This window comes from Aythya fuligula, chromosome 3 (assembly GCF_009819795.1).
Source record: "Aythya fuligula isolate bAytFul2 chromosome 3, bAytFul2.pri, whole genome shotgun sequence".
Lineage (NCBI taxonomy): Eukaryota > Metazoa > Chordata > Aves > Anseriformes > Anatidae > Aythya > Aythya fuligula.
This window is the reverse complement of record NC_045561.1, coordinates 115,837,916-115,861,175: the sequence shown is the minus strand read 5'-3', so window position 1 is coordinate 115,861,175 and position 23,260 is coordinate 115,837,916. Positions and strand designations below refer to the sequence as shown.

Below are 23,260 nucleotides of genomic sequence, written 5' to 3'. Positions count from 1 at the left end.
AAAAATTGAAATTAAACTCGCCCAAAGCGACCTGCTGCGTTTTGGCCAGACACCCCCTCCCCAAGGCGAGACCTCTCCGGCTGCCACTGGGGGAGAAGGGAATCGGGGTTTGGGGGTTGTTTTTTTTTTGTTGTTTTCTTTTTTTTTCATCACTCTGCTCCCCTCGTCGTCGTCATCGTCGCTCTGGATTGTGCCCGGGGAGCCGGCCGGGGTTTGGGGGGGCCCGCGGCGAGATGTACCAGAGCTTAGCCATGGCGGCGAACCCCGGCCCCCCGGCCTACGAGGGGGCAGGTGGCTTCATGCACAGCGCGGCCGCAGCGTCCCCCGTCTATGTGCCCACCACGAGGGTCACCTCCATGCTCCCCAGCCTGCCCTACCTGCAGAGCGGCGGCTCTTCCCAGCAAGGCAGCCCCGTCTCCAGCCACTCCATCTGGACTCAACCCGGAGCCGAAAGCGCCGCTTACAACCCCGGATCGTCCCACCCGCCCGTGTCACCTCGGTTCTCCTTCTCCACCAGCACCCCCATCCCTGCCACCTCTTCCCGGGAGGCCGCGGCGGCTTACAGCAGCTCCTTGAGCCTTTCTGCTAACGGGAGGGAGCAGTACGGCCGGGGCTTCGGCGGCTCCTACTCCAGCCCCTACCCTGCCTACGTGAGCCCCGAAATGGCCACCACCTGGACTTCTTCGCCCTTCGACAGCCCCATGCTCCACAACCTGCAGGGCCGAGGGACGCCCGCGGCCGCCCGGCACGCCAACATCGGTGAGCGAAGCAAACCCCCCGGGGCATGGAGGGGATGGGGTATGGTGGGCTGGGATGCTGTCCGTTCTTATGTTTTTCCCCACAGTTTTCATGTTTTATTTCCCCTCCGTTTTCATCCGTGCACTCCTATTTTTAGAGGGTGGGATTGAGAAAGTTGTGATTTTTGAGCTCCTGGGGATGGAGAATATCAGGGTCCTCACGGCGCCGGTTGCACCCTTACTCATGCACTTTCACTGCAACGTTGCAAACAGTCCTTGAAACCACAGTTACAAGTAATAATAAAAATAATTTAAATGAAATTGGGGTAGGCCTGGAGCTGCAAGAATCATGTGCCGAGCTCCTGTGGAAGGGTTTGCTCCACAAATAGCTCCACAAGTATTTCGGGGCCGCAGCGGGGATGGCTGGGGTCTGCGGGAGTGCAACCCTGGTGGGTAGCCCCTTCCCGGCTCGATTTGGTGCAAAAAGGGGAAATTTAGGGATGGAATTAACCGGAAAAGTTTGGTGCGTGAATCCCAGATCTCGCTCTCGGGCCGCTTTGTGTCACGTCCTTTCTGCAGCTGTTGGGTGGTTGGCGAGGCCGGGGAAAGGGAAGGTGAAGGGAAATTCAGCGCCGAGGGGGAGAGGTGAAAGAGAAGAAGAAATAAATCCGCATCCATTAGCACAGCCTCTTGTACCCTGTGTGCTTTTGGGGGGGGGAGTTCAGCACATCTGGGAGCCCCAGCTCCGGATTTTGGGGTCTCCCTGCCCCAAATCCCACCCGGGTTTCTTGTGCCGATCCCCGTCTCGGAGCCAAAGTGCTGATTTCTGTAAGCGCCCCCGGTCCTAAGACCAGAAATTGTTCCCAAAATACTGCTTAATTGGCTTAAAATATTGCTTCTGTATTTTGCACGGAGGAAAAAGGCAACATGGGGAGGAAAGCAGGGCTGTGGGGCTGCTCCCCCAGACCCATTTCTGTTCCTCACTTCCCCGTGGGGGCTTCGCTGCTGGCACCGGAGTGAAGAGAAATAAAGGCACTCAGAAATGAATGCCTCAAATCTGGCCGCCGATAGATTTTCAGGTTGTACTCAGGAGGGTAAAATTTCCCTCCAGCAAGGTTTTCTTAAACTTTAGCGTTATTTTAAGGAATTACAGGAATGAAAGTCGGGTGTCAGTGAAGGCTTGGCCTTGCCATTGCCTTTTGCGTTTCTTCGAGCATTAAGAAATCGTGTAAAAAAGGGGAACTAAGCTATAAATATAAAGCTTTGGTCAACCAGGCAGGGATTTTGGGAAGCCCTGTGGTGGAAAAACATGTAGGAATCATTGATTTGTATCATCGAGGACAGTCTTGCATTTCTATTTGACTTCAGTGCCCATCTCTTCCTTGAGGGAAAAAAAAAATCGCATTTTCGCTGCGGTCGCTGATGGGCTCTTAGAAAAATAACTTTAAAAATGAAATATTCAGGATGAAGCATTGCAGTTGGAGAAATATTGGGTTAGCTTTTAAGGTTCGTGGTGTTTTGGGGGGTTTTGAGATCAGTTTGTGTTGCTAGTCCCGTGGCCGGAGCCTGCCTGTTGGTGCTCTTCGCTCGAGCCCTTGCGTAGCACGAGGGAGATGGGATGAAACGGCCTGAAAGGCATCGAGCCTAAAAATTCGGGATTCAAACAGAAAAGGGAATTTTGTGGAAGGCAGCTCCCCGGCGGGTAGCATGGTGAATCCCAAGCTCCTTTCTTTGCCTTTCCTTGGGAGCGGAGATATTTTTATTCTCCGCACACTGAGAAACACAACCCTTGGCGCAAGGCTTTGCTGCACCCAGGGATTTTTGCAGCGCTTTCGTTTTCCTCCAGTGATTTCCTGGAAAAATAACCACCTTCGGACAGTGCTAATTGCAGAGCAGCCGGACATTACTGTAATATTAATTAGCATTACTATTTAATAATGAAGGTTAAGTCCGTGCAGATGGAGCTGGAATTGCAGACTCAGACGCGCGCGCTCTGCGCAATTGGGCACGGCGTTTATTTTCCCCTGATAAGCAATGCTCCAGGAAAAGTTTAGTGAAACTTTAGTGAAACTGCATTCAAAGCTGATAAAAATATATATATATACTAAAAGATATATGTTCTTGCTTTTCCCTGATAGGAGGAATTTGGGGTTAAAACGTGGCAAAGCAGCTCAGTGGTACCAAATGCTGGGGAGACTGGGGGCATAAATAAACCACATGGGCATATTATGAAAAAAAAAAAAAAAAAAAAAAAAAAAACACTCCTGCTGCATGCTCAGCAAATTTGGGGTTTGGGGGTACGTCTGGGGATCTATTTCCTCGCCCTGAAGGGCAGGATCAGCCCCAGCAGCCATGAACTTGCCCCAGGGCATGGGGCTGGGGTGAATTCTCCAGCTAAGGAGGGGCAAAATTCCCTCCAGGAGATGTCCCCGCCACCAAAATCTGCCCCCAGAGCAGCCACGGGGGTGTTTTTGCCCCATCCCCCCCTTGCTGGGGAAAGGCGAGCTTGGATGGAGGCAATGCACTGGCTTTTATGTAGGGGATGGGGGGGCAGATCCAGCTTTCCCATCCCCACCCTGTGCAGTTTTCTTTTTTTCACTTCAGCTGCAAACTTGTGCGAAATAGAAGGATTTTTCTTTTTGGGGGATTAGGAGGTCTTTTTTTCCTTTTCTTCTTGTTTTTTTTTTTCTTCTTTTTTTTTTTTTTTTTTTTTTTTTTGCATATATTTATATTTTAGGAGGCTGAATTTTGCCACTGCGGTCGGGAGCGAGCCGTGGCATGGGACACTTTAGCTGCCTTTGCATTTCGTTTTGCCTTTCACCGAGCCAGGAGTCCCCAACCGGGCTCCACGGGACCACATCTGCAAAGATCAAAGCCCCCAGCAGACGCGGCCATCGGTCGGAAAAATGTTTTTTTTTTTTTCTTAATTTTCTTTTTTTTTCTGCTGCTGGGAGATCGGGGAACCAGATCTCACGCTTTCCCACAGGGATGCGAAGAGCTTGGCGGGGTAGCATCCCCAGGCTGGCATTTCGGTGCCACTGACTCATCCCATTTGTCACGTCCCCCTGCCCTACCAGCCGATGCCCCAGGGGATCGGAGGGAGGGCTGAGGGCTGGATTTCGCAGGGGTGCTCAAAGGCACCGCTCCCAACGCGGCGGCTTCAGGGTGAAAGCATCCCGCCTTGCTTCTCCTTCCTCTCCTTCCCCATTTGCAAAAATCCCCGGTGAAGGCGAAGGTGTCATCTGCAGCCCTCCGCCGTGACAACCAGGTGACAATGAGCGGGTTCCCCAGCCCCACAGCCCCGCAGTTTTGGGGACAAAACCCGCAGGGCTACGGGATGGGGAGACACGATTCAAGCTCGAGCACGCGATTTATTTTTGTGCCCTTCCCCGTATCCCCAGACAGCATATTTAAAATTGCAATTAAAGCAACGATAATAATAAAAATATCATCACACCCTTATTAATGGTACAGCTCCATCACTGGAAACAGAGCTTTAATTATTGAATACAATCACGCATAGAATAGCTCTGGTGCAGTAAATAATACCTATGACATCACGTATTATATCATATCCATATATTTTTTATATAATGATTATTTTTTTACAAAGCAGAAAAACTGAAGGCAGTGAGCAGTGGCACGAAATCTAAGATTTATTAAGCCAGGATGAATTATTTTTTCTGCACACGCACCCATGCGCATCTTTATCCCCATAACAAAAGCAGCGATTTCTTTTTTTTTTCTTTAAGAGGGCAGCCCGTACTTCACTCTCTCCACATTTATTTCCATCCGTTTTGGGTAGAAAGAGGCAAAATCCTTGGAAAGAGAGAGGAGCGTGTATCAGGCGGTGTTTACCAAAGGAAATTGGACCCGATCCTGCTGTCTCCGTGCTCTTCTGATGATGGAGAAACCTTGGCTCGGCAGGCAGAGGTGCTCCCCGGTGCTCCCTAACGGGGCAAGTTATTTTGAAAACCCCATGGCCACAGTATTTCGGGGGCTTTGAAAGGTTTTCTTTGGGAAATTCCCCCCCAGCCATGCGCCGACCTGCAGATAAATCCCAACCCAGGTGAAAAGGCAGCAGGCGCCCGGCGAGATGCGCAAGGTTTTGTGCCTGGAGGTCGGCAGCTGCGGGGGGATGTGTGCAGGGAATGGTCAAGAATGGGTGAAAAAATGCAATTTCAAGGAAAATCTAATTAAAAAGCCTTTAAGAGTGTAGCTGAAGTAGCAAATCCCAAACTTTCTATGATTTCGCATCGGCACAGGGCGCTGGGCTGAAATTGTTGCTCGTTGGGACCCACAGAGCTTTGCGTGCGTAGGGAAAAGAGATGCAAACAGACCTCATTTTCGGTGGTTTTATCCCCAAATTCCTTTCCTTGCACATCAGCCCGGTGTGTCCTTCCTTCTAATTCCCTTACAGAAAAGCGGGTGCAGAAATGGGGTGCTTGGGGATGTCTATCCACTCAGGAGACATCCCTTGGGGGGGAAGCACTGCACATTTTGTGTGCTTTGAGGCTTTTGCACCCCTTTTCTATAAAAACATCCCTGCGAGGCTCCTGCCTCCCATTTGGGGCTGGCTGCTGCCTGTGAAACCAGGCAGGGATGTGAGTGGGGGGCTCTGATCCTGGGCTGAAAGTAGCCAGTTTTGTTGAAATTCCGATTTTTGCAAGGCGGCCGTGCTGCCGTAACCCCTCGTGCGCATCCACAAGGTTGAGTTGTCCCCATACCGGCTCCCTTTTTATTTTTTTTTGGGGGGATCATGTTTAATTATGCCTGTGGGGCCGAGGATTGGGAATATTCAAATATTCGCCTCGCTGATGGGTCCTGAGCTCTGGCTGTCTGGCAGGAAGGTGCCAAACCGCCTTTGGTGCGCGACCGACCGCAAAACGCTGCTTAAGTAAGCAGGGACAGAGGTGAGAACGTGTGTTTGCATCCCAAATGACACCAAATTACACAAGAAAATTTCACCATGATGTCGGGTGGAGGTTTGCTTGGTCTGGGGGTGAAGAAAAAAAACAAAAACTTTGGGTCAACGTTGCCTCGCAGCTGCCTATTAAACCTCCAGCAGTATGACAAGATCTTAAATCCCTCTAAACTGCCTCGCACAATCGGTCGCAGCGACCGGTCCAAGCTGTAAATACATCCGTAACGACAAATTAAACCCAATTATCTGCCATTCCTGAGCAGTGAGGTCCTCAGAGGCGGGTGCTCGCCTGTGCGTGACAGCGGCTGAAAATAATTTGGCCGTCGCTGCCTCTCGTAGCGGGGGACGAGCGGCTTTGGGGCTTTTCTGGGGGAACCTTTTTGCTGTTGAAGCGTGCCGAGCGATGCCGTGGGTGTTTTGTGAGGGCTCGTAGGGGGGTGGTTGCAGGAAGGGGCTTTTCTTGTTGCTTTTTCGGGTCATTTCCCACTGGGAAAGCAAAGCACGGAGGAGAAATCCCGGCATCAGGGCGCATTTGCAGCCCTTTTCCCCGTGCTCGAGCGAAGCCGGCCATGCACTTGGTCGCCGTTTCCCTTTCCCTGCGCTGAGCCGGAGCTGGGATTTCTCCTCCAGACAGCTCAGAGCCCCTCGCAGGGAGCTGGGCAGAGGCTTCCCAGGCTGGCCACACGTCTGACCCCGTCAGCAGCGCCGAAACGTTTCAGCCTTCTGCTTTTGGCAAGGCCTGGGCTGCAAAGCCAAGGCTGGGGGCGCATCAACTGGGAGCAAAAATCATTATTTTTACCCAAGAGGTGCCCGGTGTACTTTTTTTAAAATTTTCCTTGGTTATTTCCCTGCACAGAGATGGCTTTGGGTAATTTTATTTGCTGGCTCTGGGCACCTATAGCTTTTGTAGGGTTCATGCTCTGCTTGGAGGGGCAAAATTGCGTCCTTCCCAAGTCTTTCTGCTGCTGAAACCAGCTGTAGGGGATGCACAGAAATGTCCCATGCCCTGAGCACCCTACCCCAATGCCCAGCCCCACCATACTGCCCTGTGCCTCAGTTTCCCCTTGGCTCTCACCAGGTATTTCCATCCTGCTTTCAGGAGGGGAGCTGGAAATGCCTCCCTTCCTTACGGGAACCGAGTTTCCCCTCTGGATCTGCAGCAGGGATGTTTCTGGGGCCGATCCTGCAGGTTTCGCCCAGGTAGTGCTTACAGGATCAGCCCCCCTCCCCTAAATAAATTCAGTATGGGCTGTGGAAAAAAAATAACACAACACAAACCAACAAATTAAAACCAAAACCGACCAAGCAACCCGCTCAAGTTGCCTGCTCTGAGCCGAAACCACCCCAAAAGGAGGTTTCACCCAGGGCTGGGAGCTGCTGCAGGATCAGGCCCATGCAAAAAGCTTCCCTAGGGCAGGAACCCAGCCCCCTGCAAGATATTTGGGAACCGACAGCTTTCCTCGGGGAGGTGAAGGCTGTTGGCCGGGAAAGCTTCCCAGACGCCAGCAGCACCTTCCCTTTTTCCATCTTGGAAAGCAGCCGCTCGGTTTACGTGGTGCAGCACGCCGGGATTTGCTGCTTTATTTTTATTTTTAGCGACCCGTAAAGCTGGCGAGCCCCTTATCGGAGCCAGCTGGGCTCGCGCGGCCCGCGCCAGCCTTGAGAGGGGAGTCGGAAATTTGGCTTGTTTGTGAAGGAGGGGAAAAAATAATTCATGGAAAGTCAGGGAAAGCAAGTTTTCCATCAGCAGCAGACACGGGGACGGGGCAGGCGGACCAGGGGTGTGTGGGGCTGATCCCACGTCTCCTACAGGGCCTGGTACTGGCTGCTTCTGACTCTGGGATAACAAAAAATCCCTGCCTGGGAATGTTTCTTCCTAATCCCTGGGAATGAGGCCGGTGTCTGCCGGGGAGCATCTCAGGAGAGGTTCTGCCGCTGCCCTTCCCTGCCTCCTCGATGCTGTCTTGGGGCAGCCGTCCCCTCCAGGCTGTCCTGGGACGATGCAAATGTCCCCAGGCAGCTCCCTTTTGACTCCGTCTTGGCTGCTTTTGTGCCTCATCCCCTTCAGTGCTGCTCGTTTTTCCTCCGGGCTCCATCGTCCGGAGCCGTAGCATTACACATGAGGCTTGATTTTTGCAGGGAGGTGAAGGGGCAGCTTTTCCGGACAAGAAGAAAGTTGGGAACCCCTGATTCCTATGTGCTCATGCTCATGAGGAGACTTAAAAATATATGATTTGAAATGCTATGAGTTTCCAAGCCAAGCTGTTGGGTTTGCAGGCCATGGAGCCATCATTATTTAATTTTCGGGGCTCAGTGCTGGATGAGGAGGCTCAGCCATCAGGTCTCCTCCGAAAGACGGCTTTGGCCCCAGATGTGAGAGGGTTTGGGGAAGGGCTTGCTGGCCCCAGGGACTGGCTACTGGGATGGATGCAGAGCTGGGACATGCCTTGGTGATGCAGAGCAAGAGGGAGGTATTTGGCTTGGGGGATGTCTTCTCCTCCTGGCCTTGGAGGATGTCCTTGTGCCTGGGGTCTTGGGCATGACCGAGGCTTTTCTCCAGGAGCTGCCTATGTCCTGCCCCTCATCACTTCACAAAGAGGGGGCAGACTGCTTGGCCCCTCGCCTCCCCTCCCCAGCCATTTATATTTCTGAGCCAACATCCCGTCGCCTCCCTTCACGAGGAAATCAATAACAACGGGTGAGCAGGTTAATTATAATCACAGAATAAACGCCACGGTCTCAAAGTTCACTCCACTTGAGCAGCGTTTCAAAACGAGTGGACGACGCCAAGAAACTTTCATTGATTCCCCCGGGGCAGGTGTGGGAGTTTGAACCTGTCCCCAAGCTGATCTGATTCAAGACTACTCAATTTTGTTCCTTATCTCGACTTTCGCCTATCTTATAATGTCTGTTATTTTAGATAAAAAGTCCAATCAATTGAGGTAGAAAAACTGCAAGTTGTATGTTGCCCTGATAAGTCAGGTACCTGCCGTTTCGTTGGCCTGGGCTGCAGTTTCTGGGCTTGCCGAGCGCTGGGCTGACCTCTGCAGATACTTTATCGCAGAATCGCTCCGTCCTCCGCCCCTGCTGACTTTACTGTCCAGAATAACGATTAAAACAGGAAAAGAGGAGGGCCGGGGGTCAGAGCACCCAGCATCCCGTATGCCGTAGCAAACACCTTTCTGTTTGTGCCTGGCTGCCGTCCCGTAGAGAGGCCAGGATCCAACCTCACTGGTTTTGGTGTGTTTTGGTCAGCCCACAGGGTCCAAACAAAATGCTGGGGCAGAGCTTGAATATGCACCTGAAGGTCACTGTTAAGGTTGTCATGTTCAGAGAGGGCTTGGGCACATTAAGCAGTGCATAGACTATGTATTTCCTATGTTCCTATATGTGGTATATATATATTTTTAAATATATGAAGTGTGTATTTATATACACGGTGTATATAAATAATTTAGAATATACAAAGTGTGTGTTTATAGTGGTGTATATATATATATATGTACAGTTCTATACAGCTGTGTTCTGCATAGCCATAGAAAAATAATGCTAACAGCAAAAGCAAAGAGAGTTGATTAGAGATGACTCCTAGCTGGCTAAAATGGCATTCTTAAGGACACAGTAAGTGTATATCTACACTGAATATATATGTCTGTATATGTGTATATATATATATATATACAAACACACACATAACACACACACACTGATAATACAGTTGTGTTTCCACAAGGGGTTTTGGCCTGATGCAGATAAATACTTTTTCCTCTGACCTGCACTAGTCTGGAAAAAAAATAATAATAATAATAAAAAAACAAACTACTGAGTTTCTGGAGTCGCAGGGTAACAGAAAGGCAGGTTGGAAGGGGTGTCAGGAGATCTCTAGCCCAACCTGCCCAAAGCAATTAGCCACTTGAATTAGCTCAGGCCAGCTGTGTCTTTGTCTTGATGCTTGGAAATGCCCAGGGATGGAAATGCCCTCACCTCTATGGCCACCTAATCCATGTCCTAATGAAAAAGCTTCTCCTAATGCCCTGCTGTCAGCATCTACCCGCACCGCTTCCCTCATTTTATCTTCGTAATGACCCCAAGCACCACCACTTTCCTGGGCCTTGACTTTGGTCCACCTGGGCCACCCCTGCAGACAGACAGATGCTCTCCCTCAGACAGACAGATGCTGCAGGGGGATGTATGACCACAGACTGTTGGGTTCCCGTGGTTTTAGGTGTTTTGGCTCACCCACGGTGCTGTAGGCGGCCAAGCAAGGCAGGCCAAGGGCACGTGAAGGCTGTGTCATGCTTGATGAACGAGTGCCAGACATGGGCACCGGGCCTGGCACACCAGCGGGCTACAAAGCTTTCCTTGGCTCTGACAGTCTCCATTTTCTCCCCATCATCCCTGCAATCATCAAAGGAGAGCCAAAGCACGTGCATGTGGAGATGGGATGTATTTCAAGGGGGAAAATGCTGTGGCTCTCTTTTCCCTTTGTCTAGTGAGAGAAAGACCATTTCCAGGTCCCTGCTGCCAAACGGCCCCCAGGCTGTGGATGGCCCCATCCTGGCCATTCCCCGAGCTCTCCACACTAATCTGAGATTTGTTAAAAATATTTGGACAGTCGATAAGCAGAGGAATCTCCTGTTTATCAGAAGAGCCTCAGATATTTACAAGTGTAAGAATTGTAAGTAGGAGTAAGAAAGGGGAGGTCACCTTGGTGGGTGGGATCAGGCCTGCATCCCAGCAAAAGAAAGCAGGCCTTGGAGCTCACTCACTTACACACAACTTCACAGGCGGCACAAATTGCTGTAGGACACCACGCTGCCATCAAAGGGGTGGCCAGCAAGTGCTCTGACCAAAACCAGCTTTTGCTGCTGTTGTTTTTTTAACAATTTTTTTTGCGTAAGCTTTGCTCAGGATCTGATGGAGGGCCTCAGGCCTGCTGCTGATGAGTGGGGAGAAGGAATGGGTTTGTCTTTTCTGACTGCAATATGGGGTTGAGCCCTGTTAGGATGCTGGGGTGACTGGGATCTAATGATCTGGTTGTGTTTCTGTCATCAGAACAGCCCCCATCCTGCTGCATATGCACACAAGTGGCCATATATGAGTGGTGTTCATGGTGGATATGGAAAAAGGAGAGCCTGTCTCCACTGCAGCACGAGCAGAGCTTAGTGGGCCTTCCCCCTGTGCAAATACAACCCAGGGGGAGCTGCAGGCCTTCTCCTGCCCGGCCTGCTGTCCACTTTTTGGGTCTGGGCCATGCTGCTTCAATATGGGGGTTGACCACCTCTCTGCACAGCTGTGGTACAGCCCCTGGCCTTGTGGGGTTTGGGCATGGGGGCTCTGGTGTGGTGGAAAGCCCTTCCCAGTTGCCACATTGGCCAGTCCCCATTACCACCTCTTGCCCCTTCCCAAAACTACGTGCTGAGATGTCCCCAGAGCCCCAGGTCCAGTGTTCTCCACTTTCCCCTGTGTGGGCACGTGGTGAGGCATGGAAGAGCCTTTGCTTCTGCTCCCAAGGACAGAGCCGAGACTGAACTCAAATCCAGGCCCAGGCTTTGACCAGCCTTCCCTTCATGGACCCCTAGCACATGATCTCAGCTGGTCCCTTGGCTGCTTCTGCCTCCACTGTCCTTCAGGCTGGGGAAAACATATCCGTGAAGGAAAGGAGTATGCTTGGCTGTTGGCAGTGGTGTGTGCCATAGACCTTGGCTTGCTGCAGGCAGATCGGGGAGCTTTGCAGGGGAGGGACGCAATGTTCCCTTTGCCTTGACGTGAAACACTTGGCTGGGAACGGTTGTGTAGGAACAGTCTCGGTGTTTCATGAGGCAAGAGATTTCTTTGCCTTCTCAAAAGCGGCGTATGGCTCAGCCTGATTATAGGTGAAGTGCTTCCTAAGCAATTAAATAGGGGCTGTAGGTCTGCAGGGGGAAAGCCAGTCACTCTGAGCAGCCAACTGAGTGATCAACCATTTTAGACATGTCAGATAAACTCCAAAACATTCGGGGACAGCATCAAGCCCTTTCTGTGAAGCTTCACAATGATGCATATTGCTTGAAATAGTGTTTCTGGTTAACAGCAAGGAAGTTGCCCCCCTTCTCCAATTCCTGTGGATCAACAACCACACAGGTGATGTCTCCTGCTAATCCAGGTCCCATTGGTCTCTAAAATAGTGGGTAACTGGATGAATTTCCCTCAAATTCTGTCAGAGGGGAAACATGCAGAGAAGAGGAAGGGATAAAAGGAAAAAAAAATGGGCAGAACCTGTTTTTACAGAAACATCCTCAGCTCTGGTGGCTGATAATGCACATGGGCTTTCTGATCTCCATCTGCATGCCAAGCTGATGATGTCCCCATAGAAAAAGGAAAGACTCACAGACAGCTTTCTCTTGGCTGCAGATCTCTCTCAGGCATAAATCTGAGCTCTTTTATTTACGATCACTCCCTGCCTCTTCTGCTTTTGTCTCTCCGTGTTTTCTGCTGCTCTGTTTTCCTTTCCAGCCCTGTACTCAGACACAGCACTGGAACAAGAAGCACTTTTAACAGCTGTGATCTGACCAGAAGCTTTTTGGTGGTTTTTCTTTTTTTATTATTGTTTTTCCCATAAAGCTGCAGCTCCTGTAGTCATGCAATTCATGGGAGAACCTCAACCCATTTAAAAGAAAGAGTTGTGACTTTCTGCTCCACTCGCTGCAGAAACACTTATTAAAGGGACACTCAGAGGCTTGAACAGTAGGTATTATTTCCATACTGTTGCTTTTTTAATAGGAACAAATTTGGGATTTGGGACAAACCATTCTGAGTAGCCAAGAATGGTAAATCCCATTTCACACTGCACTGCTGTTGTGGTTGTCCCTTGAAGCAGAAGGTGCTGGTGGCTTGGGATCCTCTGGGAGCCCAAGGTGTCCATGTGTCCAAGGGACCAGTGTCCTTTCCCTCAGCTGCGAGTGCCCCTGAGAGTCCATTTGGGATTCTGTATACACAGGAACGTGGCTCTCACCTCTTATCATAACAAATTGTTTTAGGAAACTGCTTCTCTGCAGGGAGAACTGCTCTCAGGCTCTGTTTAGAGCCTCTAAGTGCCTGGCTGTGTTTGAAGGACAGCTTCTCCTTTGTCTAGTTGCTTCACTGGGTTGAGAAGACACTTCTGCAGTGGGAAATGTTGATATTAAATATCCCTCCATCTGTAAACAAAACTCCAGTGCTATATTAATGGAAGTCTCTTTCTCCCCAGCAAGTAGAGAGAGGGGGTGAGGGCAGGAGGGGGCAGAAGAAAGGAGACGACCTTGTTGAGACAACCAGATCTCACCCAAGCCAGCACAAGGAGGGCTCTTTGACCCCTTCTGGAGGCTGGTTTGGGAACAGAAACTTATAAACTGGCTGCTGGCTTTGAACTGGAGGAGTCAAGACCTCTCCATCAGAGGTGCTTTCACTCCTATCATTCTGTTGGGTCCTGATCCCTAAGGTTCACCTGCTCAAGATATCTCTCCAAGGCTTCCAAATTTAAGCTTGCTAAAGGCCTAGGAATGGGCATGCTGGCAGAGCTGGGGTTTGCAGAGACGCTGGAAGGATTAGAGAGGAGTTCAAGTCTCCCTTCAGACCCAAGCCCTGGGCATCCTCCCCCTGCTCCCCAGCTGATTTGGTTGTGCACAGGGATCTGATTCTCCTAGCTGGGAAGGCAGAAGTACAAAGACTTGATATCCTTGGCCGGAGATGCCGTCATGCCCTAGCCATGCTGGAAGAAGTGCCTGTAGGTGTGGGCCAGCTCTGCTTTGTCCTCCCTGGTTGATCTCTGTGGACCTGGCGGTGGATGTAAGGGGCCACTCCCAGTGACTAAGAGCCATGAAAGGCCACCTCCAAGAATGCTTTTCCCCTAACAGCCCCCAGTGCTCCACTTCAGAATCCCTCCCGGCTCCCCAGAGACTAAGCGTCCCATTGTGGCGAGCATTCCTGACATTAGCATGCTCAAGGCCTCACCCAAGATTAGGAGACTGTTGTGCAACATTCAAGTGACATTTCCTGCCCTGGGGACCTTGCAGTCTTGGTAAGGGGTATGTGTGAGGGGAAAAGGACCTCCTTTTATGTGGCAAGCTGGTGGCTGGGACAGGGACAGGCCCCAATCCTCGCCAGGCCGCCTCGTTCAGCACCATTTCACGATCCGATCTTATGTGAGAAGCTCCTTCATGGGCATGGGGCAGGGTCTTATGAAGCATGCAGCAGAAAGCCATTGGCATTAGTCAATGCCAGGCACAGGGACCCACCCCATAACAAGGCCTGAACTACCCCGAGACTGATATTATCTGAGATAAAGGCTGGGCAAAGGCGCTTAGGGGAGCCAAGCCTTCAGAGAGGAGCTCAAGACCTTGAGGCACACGTGGTGAAGGAGGTTGTTCAGTTCATTGGGCCTGTTTTCTCCTCAGCCCAGCTGGCACATACGTGTTGTCCTCTCCTCAGCCTTGCTAGCCATACCTGGCTTTGGGAGAGGGAACAAACCTTTCCAGGAAGACCTCTGAGGAGAAAGGCTGTTGTAGAGGTCATTGGCCGGCCCCATAAATCTCCATTATCAGGCGGTGGCTCCTGTGCCACGAAACGGAAATTGTTGCCCTGAGTGCGACTGGGGGAGCCTTTCCTTCCATTCCCATTGTTCGGGTCCCGCCGGGAGCCGCTCGGGCAATTTGCTGCCTGAATAAACGTTTCCTCCGCCGGCTGCTAGTGCGAGGAGAGGGAATGAATAAGTGTCAGGGGATCTCATAACGCCGGGATTTAGAGATCGCAGCCCCGAGACGGCAGCCAAGAAAACACTTCACTGCTTCTCCTGGGGATCCTCCGGTCTGCAGGGCCCCGTTATTAATAACAAGGGCAAATTAAGCAATGGGGGCACTTGAAACCCAGTGACCTCCATGCCCAATATAGCTCAGCCTTGCCCCTGGTTGTGCCCCTGGAGGAGGGAGGCAGGCAGAGGCCATGGCCCATACCTTCCAAAACAAGCAGCTATTGCATTACCTGGGTCTTGAGCATCTGCCCACATCATACTGCACGGGTTGCTCCTGTTAAAGTGATATTTTCTTAGCATTTCATAGATCTCCAGGTTTCCAAGAGCAGCTGGGTTGGTTGGATTCCCTCCACAACTTCAACCCTGCTTCTAGCGATGCTGTGAAATGAGAGCACCTCTTTTTGAAAGAAAACCAATCCCTTGCCTTCCACTTCTCCACTGGCACCAAAACGAGTCACCCTTCCATCCAGGCATGCATTAAGCTTAAGTTGTCTTCCCTGAGCTGACATTCAGGTGTTTCCATGACACACCCTTCTAGCCGGCACCTCTGCCGAGAGGAATTTGCCATCATCAGGCATACCTTGATGCAATATTTCTCCTCCAGGTGAGATCTAGTGAGGTCAAGGAGCTCTCCCTGCCTCAGCGGGGCGCTGGGAATGTTTTTAATGAGATTGCACTCCACAGATGTCATTTTCTGACTCAGCTCTGGGCGGTGTCCGCAGGGGACGCACCCATCCCGTATCACCCCGTGAGGGCCGCGGTCAGGGAGAGCCACCCATTGCGTGGAGCTGCCGTGCGCCCTGCGAGCAAAGTCTGCTCCTTCCTGGCCTCCAGCTCCAGCGATTCCCAGTTGGTCACGTTCACGAGGCCCACCTTTGTCTGCAGCTGAGAGGGGGAAATCGCACAAATGCTGTTACTACAGAAGCAGAAAAGGTCTTCCAGAAACGTAAATTGGTGAAGGTCCCTCAGGAGAGAAGCTCCAGGCCAAATCCGCTGCAAACCCAAAAGAAAGAAAAAATAGCGGAGAACATAGCTCAAACAAATGCAGATGGACTGGGGAGAGCAAAAGGAGCAGGTCTGAAGACTGCTTTGTATTTTGATCTTGGATGGCAGATTACAAACCAGTGAAAATAATACGGACCATGGAGCTAGGTTACAGTAGCAAATTTGATTATTATCAGAAAACAAAAGACTTGCAGCTTGTCTGGTTTGGGCTCCACAGGCTGTTTTCTTTAAAAACAAAAGTATTTCCATACTTGACATTTCTTCTTATCATTCCCATTTTGAGGGACCTTCCTATTCAAGGGCTAGTCGAACTCTTAGCATTTCTGAGGGACAGATAGAAATTTTTTCCTTTTGTTTCTTTGATTAAAAGCCTTCGGATTTTGGTTTTCTGTTGGAAAATTCTCCAGGAAAAGCAACATTTTGTAATAACTCCCAAGAACAATTCAAATAAGTGTTTTAGCTATTATCTTTGGACTGCCCCTGCCTTGCTCAGTTCCCCGTGGATTGTGTCAAAGACTTTGTACTGAACTATTTTCAAAGAGGAAAAGATTTTGTTGTAAGATGAAAATTACCCTGAAAATACGTAATACAGATTTTTTTGTTTTAGGGAAAATTATAATCAGAAACCTCAGCTACTTCTAAGAAAAAATAGCAAAATGTTTTCCTTTCTTGAGATTTTTCAAGGAAATGAGTTCTTTCCTGACTAGCTCTTCCAATTCCTCCTCTTTTTGAAGGAAGTTTATTTGATCTGGGTTTTGGCTGTGGCTCGGTGGTGATTTTAAACGGGAAAGTGAGGCATAGTTACAATACCACTGAGTCCAACATTCACCTGGAGGGATTCCCATCTTCCCTAAACCACCAGAACTACACAAATGTAATGAGGGTTCCCTAAGCTAATTAGAAGATAGCAGATTCCTTCTTTTCTGGCTCCAGAGCCCCTTTAGGTGCACTCATTTCCTCTCTTCTAGCATTTCCCCATTGCCACACGGTGTAGTCCCTTGTCATTTTAAGCCTGGTTTTCTAGGGATAACTACATGAATCCTTCTCAGTATCTGTTTACTGGCCCCACTTCAGTCATTTTTTAATCCTTTGGTTGTGTTATGGTTACGTAGCTTCCTACAGATTTCCCCAAAAGAGCCTGAAGAGCAGCAGAAGAGAGACGGCTGATGGTTGAACATAACGCTTACAAGATATCAGAGAATCCACACAGGATTAAGACATAGATCTGCAAAAAGTCAAATTTTGCTGGTTTGCCATTTGGGGAACTCTTGTCCTCCAGCAGAAAGTGAGATTTGTCTAACAAGCAGGTGGGCAGGCACAAAATAGAGCAAGTTGGACAGTAGTAGTGGAAGAGTTGATGCTACGCTGACATGTAATGGCTGAAGGCCCCAGTGCAAAGCTCTTGCCATCCTCCAAAAGCCTCGTGTGTGTCTCAGTATGTTGAGGATCAGGCTTTTTCAGCAGCATGGTTTAATCCCAGCCTGCTTGCCCTTTTCTTCTTCTCCACAAGGAGTTTATCATCTGGTCTTCCCTTCCTGGTGCCCGTAGCAGGACACGTGCGTGCCTCGGTCGCTGTCTTTGGGTGCAGAGGGGATACAGGGGCAGGAATGGGTTTATCATGGAAATACCTGTGGATTCTTCCTGTTCAGAAGCTGCTTCTTGTGCAGAGAGTAGGGTGACAGCATGTGAATATTTCTGATTTTTGGCTCTCTGCAGTGATTCTGTAGAGGGGTTGCTGGGATCTGCCAAGGGGCTGTGGGATGCACAGGCAGGATTTTCTCTGCCCACACATATTTGAGCTCCAGCAGGGGATGCCTGGGCTCCTCTCTGCTCTCTGGGCAGTTCTGCTCCGTGGGTCCAGGCTTCTCTTTGTCCCCGGTCACAAGGAATTCACCTGGGTTGCAAACACGGCCGCTTGCCTGCCCCGATCTGTTTGCCCTGGCTATGTCCAATCTTGAAAACTGGGTAACGTCAGAGCAGAAGGGAAGGTTTCTATTTCTGTCTCCCTGTATCTGTGTCCCGGCACATCCCTGCTGCCACACAGGTCCTTCAGCCAACACCGTATGGCAGGGAAAGGGGTTCCTCTTCCCTGTAATCTTGGGGGCTTCCCCGTGAAAGGAGGAGATGCTTCTTGCACCCCATAAAATCCGATTGTGATTTCTTTGAGTGTCACTGCTGGGTTCAAATATCGAGAAGCAGAGCAGAAATTTAAACGCGGAGCCGCTGAATTAACCCAATCTTTGCCTTTCTCTCCCGTCATGGCAGCAGAATTTTTTGATGACTATTCCGAGGGGCGAGAGTGTGTCAACTGCGGGGCCATGTCCACCCCGCTCTGGAGGAGGGACGGCACGGGGCACTACCTCTGCAACGCCTGCGGGCTCTACCACAAGATGAACGGCATCAACCGGCCCTTGTTCAAACCCCAGAGGAGGCTGGTGAGTCAGCACCACACATGGGGCCAGGCTGCCTGCCAGGACGAGGCGAAAAGGCCTCGGCCAGGTGGAGATGGAGGGGGTATTTCAGCTCCTCGGGTCCCCATCTGCCTGGTGCAGGTGGTTTGGGGCCAAATTTCCAAATTAAGTAGGATTACCTTGAGTTTGGTGAGCTGCAAGGCCTTGGACTGGGCAGATGAGCTGTGCAGAGACCTGATCCAGGCCAGGTGGTGGAAGGGGCTGCAGGGAACATTGTTGGGCAACTGGAAAGCCAGCCTATTTCAAACTCCTGTAGGCATTTTAGCAGCAGTGGAAACCCCTTCCAGCTCCACCACACCTCCAGCTGATCTTCTCTTACCCTCAGGATCATTATCCCCAGGGTCACTGCTGGTTGACCCCCTCCCCTTCACGGTGGCCGGCCACCTCTTCTGGACACCCTGCTTGCTGTTCCCTTGGGCAAGGCAGAGCTTGTGGGGCAGGTCAGGGCGTCCCAGAGGCTGTGGGGTCGGAATGGGGCATGCATGGGGAATGTGGAATATCTCGGGGTTGATACCTGCCTGTCCCAGCCTGTTTGGGTGAGGAGTTTTTTGGGAAGGGCTCGGCAGTCCGTGCTGTCCTAACCCCATGCAGCAAGGAGCCAGTGAGCCTTCCCTCGGGGCTCCTCATCACCCTGGAGGCTCCATCCCCAGTGGCCCTGCCCTCCACCCAGCCCAAACCCAGCCAATTCCTTGCAAATGCCAAAAAATGTCACTTCTTTGAGCGCTGCCAATGTCCGCAGCTACCCAGCGCCCTCTTGTGAAAACCCTTTCGTGGTGAAGGACGGAGCCGAGCTCCACCACCACTTCTACCAGTCTGTAACTGCGCCCTGTTTCGTTTTTTGGTCTCCGTGTTATCCCTGGGCAGATCTATGTGGTCAGGTATTGAAGGCTGGAAACCAGACTTGGTCCAGTGCTGGACAGGAAATCTTGCAAAAATGGCCAAATCCCTGATTTTTCTTCTGGAAAAGAATTGCCACGAAGAAAAGGAGGACACGTCTAGGGATATAGCAAAGGGGGCTGGTTAAAGCAACACCAGCTCCTCTACCTAAATGAATACATTCAGTATTTATTTTCAGAGCCCAAGATTTGCCAGAGAGCCCTGGAAGGGGAAATCTCTGCTGTCGTTGCAAGCTCTCTTTTAAGCTCCTCTTGCCACAAGAGAGGCAAGAGGGAAACCCGAGACCTGTAGGGACCTGAGATGCTGCCGGTGGGAGCTGCGGAAGGTTGATGCTTTTTCTTGTTCTGTTTTTAATCCCAGTCGGCCTCCCGCCGCGTCGGCCTCTCCTGTGCCAACTGCCACACGACGACGACCACGCTCTGGCGCAGGAACGCCGAGGGAGAGCCCGTCTGCAACGCCTGCGGGCTCTACATGAAGCTCCACGGGGTAAAGCCCTCGTTGCTCTGATGGGGAGGGTGGCGATGGCACCGCGGTGGGGATGGGCTTTGGGGTACAACTCCGTGCTCCCTTGTCGTGGTTTTCCTGATGATGATTTCCCTTGCACGGGAGCCTGGATAGTCTCTTCCTGCTAGTGGGGGCTCCATGCGTTCATGTCATGTCTGATAGATGTAGAAGAGCCCTGCTGGAGCCCAAGGCAAAGCAGGACTTCAGGATGCAAATCTCCCCTCCTTCTCCCACCAGTCAGTGACAATGCAGTGGCAGACACAGAGACCTTCACCACCCTCGTGTCCGCAGAAGAAAACCCCATTCTTCTTCCCCATTTTTCTCCCTGTTGCTGCTCCTGTTTTTTAACACGCTCCCATGCTCTCAAGGATTCCCAGTGCTTCAGAGCAGATGGAGGAGCATCCAGGAGGGACAGGTCAAAGCTGGAAGACGCAATGAATGAGGGGAAGCTTTACCTGCCCCCACAAATTGTTGCTAGGAATTTCAGCATGTGTCTGACTCTGAGGATGACCAGCTCAGTGGGATCAGTTCTAAGGGAGGTCCCCCAATGCAGATTTAGTAGTTTTCCAGAAAACAAGCATTGCCCAGAAAGGCTGCTTCAGCTCTGAGTTCAACAGGAAAGTGAACTAGATGGGCTACTGCTCCCTTCTGGCCTTAAAGCAATCTCTCAGTACCTATGCTGTAAAAACCCATCTAGTCCCACCTTGCAGCTTTGACATCTGTCTTCACACAGCGGTGTTGACCTGTGACTTTGGGTTCCGTTTTGTTGTTGTTTGCAATTAAATCAGATAATTTTTCATGGGGTCAACGAGGTAGAGCTGGAACCATGTTCTACATGACCATGTGGAGATACAGAAACCAACGTGCTTTTATGTTTGGGTCCACAGGTTCCACGGCCTTTAGCAATGAGAAAAGAGGGCATTCAAACAAGGAAGCGTAAGCCGAAGAACCTTAACAAAACAAAGACGCCAGCAGGTAAATGTTGAACAAGGGAGTTTATTGTGTGTACATGTGTGTGCTTGTGCTTCTGGCCATTCGGATTTATGTCCCAAGTCCAACACCCAACTACAAAATGGGCTGCGTCTTAAAAATGGGGAATGTCTGAATGCTTTTCAGCAGTAACAAAGACTTTTCTGTTATTTTTTTAACCATTTTTTTGACTTTGGATGGGTGGGTACAGATCTGCACTGCTCTAGATCCTCGGGAAGAGCCTGGCTTACCCCTCGCTTTCTCACAGGTCCGTCCAGCAGTGAGAGTCTTACCCCGACCACCAGCTCCACCAGTAGCAGCAGCAGTGCCACGACCACCGAGGAAATGCGCCCCATAAAAACAGAACCAGAGCTCTCATCTCACTACGGGCACCCCAGCCCCATTTCTCAGGTACACAGGGTGGTGGGACAGAGCGGGGAACTAGGATGGGAGATACAGTGAGGGGAGTATCCTCAAAACCTCCTCTATAGTAAAAGGTTTCCTCTTTTCAAGCCAAGGGTCTAGGGTTTCACAGCTGGAGATCTACCCTTGGGGACAGGGTAAAAAACACACGTTTTTGTCATCGTGCTTAGCACATTGTGGCTTTTTAATGACATGTAGCAGTTCTGAATGGACAACTAGAGGTATCAGCCTTGATGAAAAAATAAGATTCCTTCCAGATGGACAGCTGTATGGGCAAGAAAATACCCATTCCCTGTATATGACTTGATTTGATTTGTCTTGAGCAAGGAAAAAGTTGGCAATACTCTACTTCATCTACACTGGCTGGCTGTGTGTTGAACGATATGAGAAATGCAGCGTGAAAATAAACTCACGTAGCCCAAATTTAAGTCCCTGTGAAGGTAAAGCCAGCCAGCGTGATGGTAGAGCTGTAGGGTAAGCGGGTGCTGTGTGCCACATCCACCGCTAGATGTCTTGGGACGAGCCCTTCCTTCAGCAAGGAGTGAGTCCTGCTGAGCAGCACCCGCAGCTGGGAGCTGATGTGTGCGGGGTTTAATAACTCTGCCTTGGATGAGGGTTCCCATGGCACAGCACCGCTAAGAGACAGTGGTGTGTGGTAGTTGCTTCCCCCTTGGGTTCATACGGGGAGCTGCAGTATTTAAACAAAATAGGGAAAAAAAAAAATAATGGCATTGTTGGGTTGGGCTGATCCTGCACCTGCAACGCTTTGCGGCGCTGTTGTTGTGTGTCCTGCAGTCCACAGGAGGGCATTTGTAAGCTAGGAGTGCCCGAAGCGGATGAAATCTCAAGCCTTGGGGGGTAAAATGATCGCTTTTCTGTCATTTAGAAGAGAACGATATGTCCCATGTGCAGAAATAGTAAAGAGCAGGGTCTAGAAAAAGGAAAGCCTTCCCCAAGCATCACATCTAAGCTGCAAACGCTAGCAAATCCTCATATGTGTTATTAATGTGGCACCAGCCCTACATACAGGGAATCACAGGGTCCTCAGTGTTTTTTTTTTGTTTGTTTGTTGTTTACGGGATTTTCCTTTTCCCGTAGGCATTCTCAGTCTCTGCCATGTCTGGACACGGTTCTTCAATTCACCCTGCGATTTCAGCCCTGAAGCTTTCCCCGCAGGCTTACCAGTCAGCCATCAGCCAGTCTCCGCAAACCAGCTCCAAACAGGACTCCTGGAACAGCCTGGTCTTAGCCGAAAACCATGGGGACATCATTACTGCATAACCTGGTCTTCCACCCAGAGACTTCAGGCTGACCGGCTCGAGAGACGAAGAAGATGCCACGTAATAATCAAGTCAATGTTGTTTCCCACCTCCCCTGCTCTCCTGCTTTCTCTCCCCTTTCGAGATGTTCCAGCAAAGAGGTAAAGAGGACTTCTTTGAGGTGTATTAGAGCTCTTACAAAAGAAACCAAGACTCAAATCTCAAAGTAACTAATGGATTTGAAGACTTTCCCCCCCCTTTCAACAAGCCTCTCTTTGTTAGATTGTCACCACCTTCTACGAAATAGCCAGAAACACAAGGATGGACAAAGGTTTGGGGTTTTATTTAAAAACGTTTGTCATTTGAGACTTAGACAATGGTGGCACAGTGACTTTTTTTTTTCTTCTGTCACCATCCATTTGTTTCCCGGCCAGAGGAAATGCCGTCACCTTCTCATGACCGAAGTTCAGTGATCTTCCACCAAATGGAGCCAGATTCAGGACAGTTTGTTGAACAGACTCCAGGAGACATGCTGCGGTGTCTTTAGTGGATTTGATATGAAAAAAAAAAAAAGCCCCCGCTTCCTCATCCTCACCTCACGTGCCTAGAGCATTACCTTCATTCTCCTAGATGGTCTGGAAACCCGATGAATGTCCGTATTTAATAGTAACTCCTTTCCTATTTATCATTACAAAATCATGGGACTGTGTTTCCAAAACGTCGGCGGAGCCTGGAGAAGGTCTGTCTGAAATCAAAGGGGGATTTTGGAAGGAAAAACCTTCCAGGAGTGGGTAGAGGAGACCCACGTTGGTCATCAAATCCTGGAGGAAAGCGTTGGGCTTTTCCCTTATGGATAGCCGCAAGCCAGGCTTAGAGATTATTGCAGGGCACAGCAAGTGGAAGTTGCTCTTTAACTCTGCTGTGCCGTCACTTTTCAGCCAGTTAATTTAATTATTTTGCATCCTTCTCTGTTGTTTTTGATGTCACTGATGAAATCCTGTTGTCATTTATCTGTTGTTGTACTGTGAGTGCCCGCTTTGCCCCTAGCAGCCGGCTTGTGACCATTTTCCGTGTCCAACCCTTAAGGATTTGACCTTCCACAAGAAGAAAACCCTTCGGCCTTTAATGGATGCAGGCAGGAGGCATCTTCTTCACCAAGCATCTGCACAGACTCACTTGCCTGCAAGAGGAGCCTGTTTTTTTTGGGGAGACTGCATCCAACAAGATTCTCCACTCTTGTTTCTGTCCACTCCCAAATTCTGTCGCTCTTCTTCTCGCCTTTCAAGCTCTTCTCTTCCCTCCCT

The 23,260-nt window shown here is 50.4% G+C and overlaps 1 protein-coding gene across 2 annotated transcripts; it reads left to right on the top strand.

The window, feature by feature from the left end:
• The first annotated feature begins 233 nt into the window (after positions 1-233).
• GATA4 (GATA binding protein 4) lies at positions 234-21,978 on the top strand. Of its 2 annotated transcripts, none has more exons than XM_032185359.1 (6): positions 234-759; positions 17,702-17,868; positions 19,162-19,287; positions 20,193-20,280; positions 20,543-20,685; positions 21,796-21,978. In XM_032185359.1, exons 1-6 carry the CDS (start codon positions 234-236, stop codon positions 21,976-21,978), a joined length of 1,233 nt encoding a protein of 410 aa, XP_032041250.1. The 2 variants fall into 2 exon arrangements, with proteins under 2 accessions (XP_032041250.1, XP_032041249.1); XM_032185358.1 differs by having other exon boundaries at positions 17,699-17,868.
• The last annotated feature ends 1,282 nt before the right edge of the window (positions 21,979-23,260 follow it).

Bases quoted from the DNA above. Each gene is read 5' to 3' on its own strand.
- GATA4 (XM_032185358.1), top strand. From the start codon at position 234: ATGTACCAGAGCTTAGCCATGGCGGCGAACCCCGGCCCCCCGGCCTAC. The intron at 760-17,698 runs GTGAGCGAAGCA...CCGTCATGGCAG, and splicing joins CGCCCGGCACGCCAACATCG to CAGAATTTTTTGATGACTAT. The intron at 17,869-19,161 runs GTGAGTCAGCAC...TTTTAATCCCAG, and splicing joins TCAAACCCCAGAGGAGGCTG to TCGGCCTCCCGCCGCGTCGG.